The sequence below is a fragment of the Aplysia californica genome, unplaced genomic scaffold (genome assembly GCF_000002075.1).
Source record: "Aplysia californica isolate F4 #8 unplaced genomic scaffold, AplCal3.0 scaffold01504, whole genome shotgun sequence".
Taxonomy (NCBI): Eukaryota; Metazoa; Mollusca; class Gastropoda; order Aplysiida; family Aplysiidae; genus Aplysia; species Aplysia californica.
Window position 1 is genome coordinate 36,710 of NW_004798774.1, and position 8,236 is coordinate 44,945.

The window sequence follows — 8,236 nt, forward strand, 5'->3', positions numbered from 1 at the left end:
GGAGGAGGGGGGTTGAGATCAGTGCAAGGCCTTGATTGTCTGATAAATGTTTTAATTATAAAGATAAGGGAAACAAAAATGCAAAATAGCTCCTTGAACGGAGAAAAGAAAACACCTGGATATAGAGGCAAGCAGTTAACGCAGACAGTAGCATGCTTTATTTCATTCAGTGCTCATGACCTTGGCTCGTATCCCCTAGGGAACTTTCAAGAATGTGGATCGTTTGGGGAGATATTAGGACTTGACCTACCTCCGTTTTAGCGTCGTCTTATCTTTAATAAAAATCCCCCCCCCTTACCCCTGCTGTTCTCCCTCCCCCCCTTTCCTCCATTTATAACTTTACAGTATTGAAAGGGGTTGTGTTCGTATATCGTATATGAAAGGTAGATGAAGCGGGAGATCGTGAACAAACGAAAGAGAAGACACCTCTATTACTATTTGTGTATATAAACACTCATAATTTAGACATAGATTTGTATTTATGGTTATTATACAGTCTAACACGCACATAGCAAAACACGGCCCTAGCGAACAGTTTCACACACACACACACACACACACACACACACACACACACACACACACACACACACATTCGAAGTAAGCGTAGGCTACACCCCACCGAGATGCATGCACGTCGCCTACAACTAGTACAACACACCTTAGGTGTGCTCCTCTATCTGTGCCAACAACACATCTTCCCACTCACATGCCATACCATCTCCGCCCCGCCCTCCACCACTGACATCGAGGACAGCACCGCGACAGCATCACAAAGTACCATGGAAAGTTACACAGGATTTCTCCTGATATCTCATAACCCCGGCGCTAGCAGAACACCTCCCCTACCGCAAGATGAAACTGGAAACGAAAGTGGTAGTGAGAATGCTAGGTGGGACAATAATTTTGTCAATTTGTCTAGAGTAGAGGAAAAGGAAAATTCTGGAAACAGCAGTAAAACGAGCAGAGCAGATTGTAGTGGAAGCAACGGACAGCACGGTGAAGCCATCAAGTGTCCACGAACCGACAAATGGCGTCCAGATGATCACAGGCAGGGCGGCGGTGGTCACTTACTATTGGCCACCCTAGTTGATGGACCGAACAACCACAACATATCCGGTGTAAGCTCAGCAGACGATGTCCAAGGTAACCTTTCCACAAACGCTTCAGATCTGACGTCTGATGAGAAGACTCGTCCCCCATTTCCATCTGACAGGCAACTCGAAAAGGAGACTGTCAAGGACTCGAAGGAAAACGTCACACACAATGGCGGTGACTCTCTTGTATTAGTATTAGACAAAAACAACTCGTCTACGAAATCTACTTCAGGAGCACGAGTTGATTCTGATCACAATGCTTCTATGCCTCCATCATCGGTCCTTCCAACACTAAGTTCTCAGGGCCCACTGATGGCAGTTCTGTCTACAAATACCCAAAAGCTCGATTCAAATCATAAAGTCACGGAAAAGCAAATTTCTTTTACCTCAGGGCCAGAATATAGTACTTGGCCGTGGCAAGCCTCAACTCTCTTTGAGCGAACAACGTTAAACCAAATGTCAGAAATCAAAGAGGAACAGACCTTTCGCCATCACATTACGGCTAACACACAGGGCGACTCTCTTACCCACTCATCGCAGCAAGGATCAAATACATTGGAACATAATACATGTGAGTTTGCGACTAGCCAGGAAAAAGAAAACTTGGAAGACCAGACGACGAAGTCGTCCAAAGGTGGAGACAGTCAAACCTCAAGGACCAACCAGAGTAATACAGACATGATAGAGGAAACGTTTCCCTTTCTCTGGTCTTCTGAAGGTAAACGCTTGATCCAATACAACAACAACAACATATTACTATTATTATTATTATTATTATTATTATTATTATTATTATTATTATTATTATTATTATTGCGTTCGTCTCCGAGGCGGAAAGGTCCGAAAAAAGGTCCGAAAAAAAGGTCCGAAAAAAAGGTCCGAAAAAAAAGGTCCGAAAAAAGGTCCGAAAGGGGGCGACAAAATTCGGGTTCGAGCCTTGGTTTGGACACGGATTTTTTCGCCCCCTTCTGGCCACCCAGCCGTACTGGGTACCTGACTTCGAGATGGGGAAATAAAGGCAAAATGCCGAAGGCCGAGGAAGTTGTCTCACTAACAATCTAACAAGACAATCCCCAGTGTCTGGATTGGATGCGGGAACAACTTTATTTTAAAAAAATTGTTATTATTATTATTATTATTATTATTATTATTATTATTATTATGATGATGACGATGATGATGATGATGATGATGATGTTTTTGTTCGGATATATAGCTATTCGGAAGGTATTCGAAAACGCGAGCGCGCATGCACAGAGACACAAACACACACATACAAACAAACACACACATACACACACTTTCTCTCACACGCACACACACACACGTGCACACATAGACACACACATACACACAGGAGCAAATACAGACATACAAACACGCAAATGCATATACGAATACGTTCAAAAACGCCTACGTGGGAAACAGGGGAGGGGGTGGAGGGGTACAGAAGCAGTCGGGCGTTGTATGTATAAAAGAGGGGGGGGGGGGGAGAGATAGGACTTTAATGCAAGTAAAGAGAAGAAATTCGGCACGATAATAATATACTATTATAGAGTGCATGGAGAGAAACGATTTTAGAGTGACCTCGACGGAGAATAAATAATGAGACCTGCTGTAATTTGTAATCCGTTGTGGTGATTTTCTTTTTCATTTGTTCTTTATTATGTCACATATAAAGGGAAATAGAGAAATAATGAAGAGAAACAAATACGAGAGAGAGCAAGAGAGAGAGAGAGAGATAGATAGATAGATAGATAGAGAGAGAGAGAGAGAGAGAGAGAGAGAGAGAGAGAGCGAGAGAGAGAGAGAGACCGGCAGACTGACAGTCAGACACATAATCTGTCTGAAGTCTTTTACTTAAGGGGGGGGGGGGGGGGGGAGTTTACGTAAGGTTAAAAACCGTACATGTGCATGTCTGTGAAATTGTTCTGTATTTGTGTAATATTCTGTATTTGTGTATATATATGTATTTATGCAGATATATATTAATGTATGGATGCATTTCTAACTATGTATCTACTTATGTATGTTTGCCATTGTAACCCAAATGTCCGCAAGGGGGAATCATTCAAATGTAATTTGTTTATATCATTTATAATTTTTACTTATGTTTTTCTACAACACCCTCCCCCCCCCCCCCCCAAATTTAAAAAAAAAAAATAACCCCACAAAAACAAAAAACAAAACCAAAAACCCCCCACCACATCCCTCCCATGTGGTAGACCCCCGCTCGTGTGAGAGCCGATGCCTGGACAGAGCCGCCGGATCCTGTGTCTGCCACTTCCACTGCCACGCCCACAACGCCTGCTGCTCACACGTCACCGGCGAGTGTCCATTCCTGCTCACCACCAGCTCGTGGGAAGAATTCAACCGGAGCATCGAGTGTGACCAGGCGGTGGGCATTTACGTGGTCAGTCAGTGCCCAGGTTGGGAGGAATATGTTAACGAGGAGGACGAACATTCCGGGTAGGTTTTTTAATAGTTTTAATTGTAGACGTATTTATAATTCGAATATACAGTATTAAACGGGTAGCTCGAATTCGTCGGGACTGGCCTCGGTAGTTTGAGGGATCTGTAGTTTAAGGGGATATTTTACAAAGATCAGGAAGAGGGGAAAAACCGGGACTCCAGCAGAGTTCGACGGATGCATGATTTCGAGTCTTCTGTGTTCGACCTATCCGTGTTATACTGTTTTATCTATACATATAAACATTATAACTCATTAGGTCTGTGATGAATTCTTGCGTGGGGTTGAAAGGCGCATCTGATGTGATATATCAAATGTTTGTTATTGTCAACTTTTTATTTTCACTTCGTATAGAATTGTTTACGAAAGTAATATAACTTAAATTCTTTGTATATCTACATCTGTTTTTTCTTACCACTCTTTTATAGCCAAGAAACGTTTCTCTTTGGGACAATAAATTGTCACTTTATCCTATCTGATCTGATCTGATCTGATCTAGTCCTATTTTCTGCTCCCCATCGACACAGCCTTTTAAATGACAGAGCTACTGTAGTTCTTTTTACCAGAGAAAATGTCAATCTCAGATTTCTTTGTCCCCAGAATGAGCAGGTATGTAATTGTATTTGTAACAGGTGTGTGAGTGTTATTTATGTTACGGCCTGTCGACATGGGTTTATAAATATTATGACAGATGTACTGAGGCTTTTGTACGAGAATAAACGTGAATCTCAGATTTCCCTTATCCCCAGAATGAGCACATGTGTAATCTTAAGTGCAGGTGTATTATTTTCACGCCCCATAGACACAGCTTTATAAATGGTGTCACGACGCGGAAGTATCAGGCTCTCGTCAATTTTTGGGCGTGTGGTGCTATTGCGAGATAAAATGATTGAGAAGAGCGGTCAACAAAACAAGAAGAGACAAAATAAAAAATGAATTCATAAGTGACACCGTAGGAGCAACACCAGTCCTACCACCACACATTGAAAAACAAAAAGTCAAGCGGTTCGGACACCTCACGCGGATGCCCTCAAACCTTCCAGCTCTGAGAGCATACAACACTAAATATTCTGGATGGAGGGACAGAGTAAGACCAAAGCGACGATGGAGTGAATCTGTGGCAGACACCCTCAGAGCTCACGGAATGTCCCTCCTACAGGCCACACGACTTGCTGCAGACAGACGCCTGTGTCTCCCCGCGACACCAACCGGTACAAGCAGAAGAAAAAAGTTAAAGTAAAGGAGTTATTGGTGTCATCTGAAAGCTCTTTCTTTTGACATGCTTCAAAATGAAATAAATATCCATCCATCTTGAATAGAAGTCAAAATGTTTGCGATTGAAGGAGGTGAGGTCGGCTGGTTTCCGTGGTGAAATTAGCGAGAAAATGGCTGCCAAATTTTGATACCTTCAATAGCTAGAGAGTCCTTCAAAAGTGAAAAATGTCATAATATTATGGGTCTTTAATCATTGTTTTTGAATAAAATTCACAAGGAAATGTGTTTTTATGCGTACGTAAAAGTGGGTGAGCCAAAAAAGAAAATTCCATAAAAATGTCATAACTGGCGGAAAATGCTTCAAGCTTCTTTCTCTGATTTCGTTATTCTGACAAGTGCCCGATTTCACCAAACTGCAATATAATACAGACTTCAACATAAGTTAAGGACCATTTTCAAACACTCTGAGTGGTCTTCTTGGGTCGACCTGCACGTGGGCGTTCTTGGATTGATCCAGTGGCTTGATGGCGTTGCCTCAAGCGGACAATGACAGAGTGTGACCCTGCAAGCCTTCTGGCAACTTCTCGGGCCCCAACTCCACCCTGCAGCCATGCCATAGCTCTGGCACGAACAAAGTCTCTCGGCTTTCACCTTGAAGGCAATCGATGCGATACTGGATTTTTCGCAAACGGCAGCTTATATTGCCAATAAAGTGAGCACAGTTCAAGACCGTGCGTCCGTTTATGACGTGCACCAGAAATTTAAACAGAGGAATGTCCATGGTGTCGCAGACAAGTCGATAAAAAAAGTAACGGGGGATTTCCATGCTGCACGTTGTGGTTATGCCCCTTTAGGAAGCTTTGCAGTACACCTTGGTAATGCATTAACAGTTTCAGAGCAAAAAAAAAATTTGAAGCATTCCTTGAACTCTTTCTTTCGTTTTGTTTTTAAAATCAGGGCTGTCTGTCAAAGTGGTCCTTAACTTCTGTTGAAGTCTGTAGATTAGATGCATTGAGGTTTTTGAATGAGAGAAGAAGCCAATCTCAGCGTACTTACTTTGTTCTCTCAATCAGCATGTACGTGTCCGAGATGTGGAGCGGGTTTGTGTTCAAGAACATGTCGGTGCTCGTGTGTCACACGAGACGGAGCAACGTGACCTTGTGGAGGCCACGACTGTGGGAGGTTGGGGTAGACGCGCCCCTGAATCTGGACGGGAGCAGCACCAATCAAATCATGGCGGATTTGGCTCACACGGAAAGGTCTCGCTTTTTCTTTCTTACTTTCTTTTCTTTCTTTCTTTCGCTTCCTTTCTTTTTCTTCCATGGCCCGCCCTCCCCCACCCCCTTCCCCACCCCTCTCCCCACCGGTCTCTCTGTTTGTCTGTCTGTCTGTCTGTCTGTCTGTCTGTCTGTCTGTCTGTCTGTCTGTCTGTCTGTCTGTATGTCTGTCTGTCTGTCTATCGTCTGCCTGTCTGCCTGTCAGTCTTTCTTTCTTGTTTGTGTATGTGGGTCTCTCTCTCTCTCTCTCTCGCTGTCTCTCTCTCTCGCTGTCTCTCTCTTTCTCTACGAGTGAGTGAGTGAGTGAGTGAGTGAGTGAGTGAGTGAGTGAGTGAGTGAGTGAGTAAAGAAAGGCCTTTGAGCCATTTATGCAACCAGTCTTGTGCTTTTCCCAATCATCCTCATACAGTTTCATTAGAATTATTTCATCGCCAGACAGTACAGTTTCATTCAATGTATTTCTTCGCCAGATATTACACCATGCCCGAAGACGTTGATGCATCATGGCTGAGGTGCAGGTCACTTGTAATGACACCCAAAAGGTTCAGATTCGCAATTGCCATGGACTTCGATTTAGAAAACGGCCAAGTGTCTGTCAGGAGATCAATTAATAATATGGGTTTACCCATTTGGACTGAGATGCAGTGCAGCATAATAGATCCTACAATACCTTGTGTTCATAAAAAATGCTCTACGGTATCTGTTGTCCAAGGCAAGTGTTGGAACGATATGACGGCTATGTTCTTCTTCGCCTGGCAAAACCATTCCTACCCAGGGATGCAACAATTCAAAATGGCTGACTTTGTTCAGTGTATCTTTAAACAGAAACACGGTATAAAAGTTGAGATCGTTCAAACAGATTTCACCCCAGAAGTCTTCCTGACTCCCTTCAATGCCGATCAAACCTTCTACTCGGTGTTTACCACAGTTGTACAACTCCAGGGAGACATTCCGTATTTCGAGTTCCTCTCAACCATGATTGGCAGCCTGGCCACCCTAACGAGGACACAACGAGAACCCAGCGCTTTCAACAGTAGCTTACCAGAGGCATGGTCATCGCCGACAACCACCACTACTCACCAACATATCAACAACAACTCTGATGATTGGAGAGTGACCCAGCCAGTATGGAGACAAACAACAGACGAACTGTCGCACACATTGGCTTGCATCATACCTTTGGAGCGACACGGTGAGGCGAAATACGGACAGGAGATATTTTGTCCGATGAACTGGGTCAAGCTACACGAGCAGGAGCCAGACATGGAGTTTCACGACTGTGTTGACCAGCTTACCAATTACATAATACAATAATATACACAAAGCAATTCTCATACATAAATGGATACATAGTCATTAACATAGCATGGTGCTGAACATGAATCTGCTAATATAAAATTGATTTAATTAAAAGTGTCTTTAAAGATGTTTTAAATTTAGACTCAGACGGTGAGTGTAAACCTAAATCCAAACAAAAAACGAGCAGAACCGAGTCTTCCTAATCAGGCTTTACGCTAACCAAGAATTACAAGGTTCTCTCAACTCAGTAGCCTACTTCGTTTTGAAAATTTTAACTGTAAAAAAATTGAGTTTCACATAGTTTTGAGAATTTCAACGCAAAAAGTTTTGAGTTTCACAACATTTTAAGCTTTTGCTAATGCCATTCTTTGAATATATCTTGATAATGACTCTGCATAACCTTACAATTTGGATAGAGCAGATAGAACATTTGGTTTCTGATCTCAAGGTCGAGTAATTCAAAAACGGCCAAAAATGTAAGATAGAACTTTATAATTCTGAGGCACCGTACAGGGGAAATATTCATGTATGAGTTCAGTTTTTGTCACACAATCGACCATGTTGAGCAGGGTAGTCTTTTAGAGTTAAGTTTTGGTCAGAGTTTTACGGCACTTGCAACGCATTACAGTCATATATTATATGTGTCGAGGATTAGGTAGGTGTTACATGGCTCTCATAAGACTTTATGCAGTTGCGAGCGCCGTAAAAACTTTACTAAAACTAAAATAGGTGTTACAAGAGAGCACCAAACACAAAAAAGAAGGAGGGGAGAAATAAGAATAATAGATGTTTGATAGGAAAGAAGGAGTAAACCATATCAGAGCATCCGCCAATCGCCCACCGAACAAGTCTACCACATCAGAGCACCCGCCAATCGC

The 8,236-nt window shown here is 42.7% G+C and overlaps 1 protein-coding gene across 1 annotated transcript in view; it reads right to left on the minus strand.

The window, feature by feature from the left end:
• LOC118479038 (homeobox protein 2-like) overlaps positions 1–784 on the minus strand; it is a 28,442-nt gene extending 27,658 nt beyond the window's left edge. Inside the window, exon 1 of the mRNA XM_035973609.1 lies at positions 719–784. Within this exon, the coding sequence (XP_035829502.1) occupies positions 719–784 (66 nt within the window). The remainder of the gene's footprint in view (positions 1–718) is intronic.
• Positions 785–8,236: the final 7,452 nt, after the last annotated feature.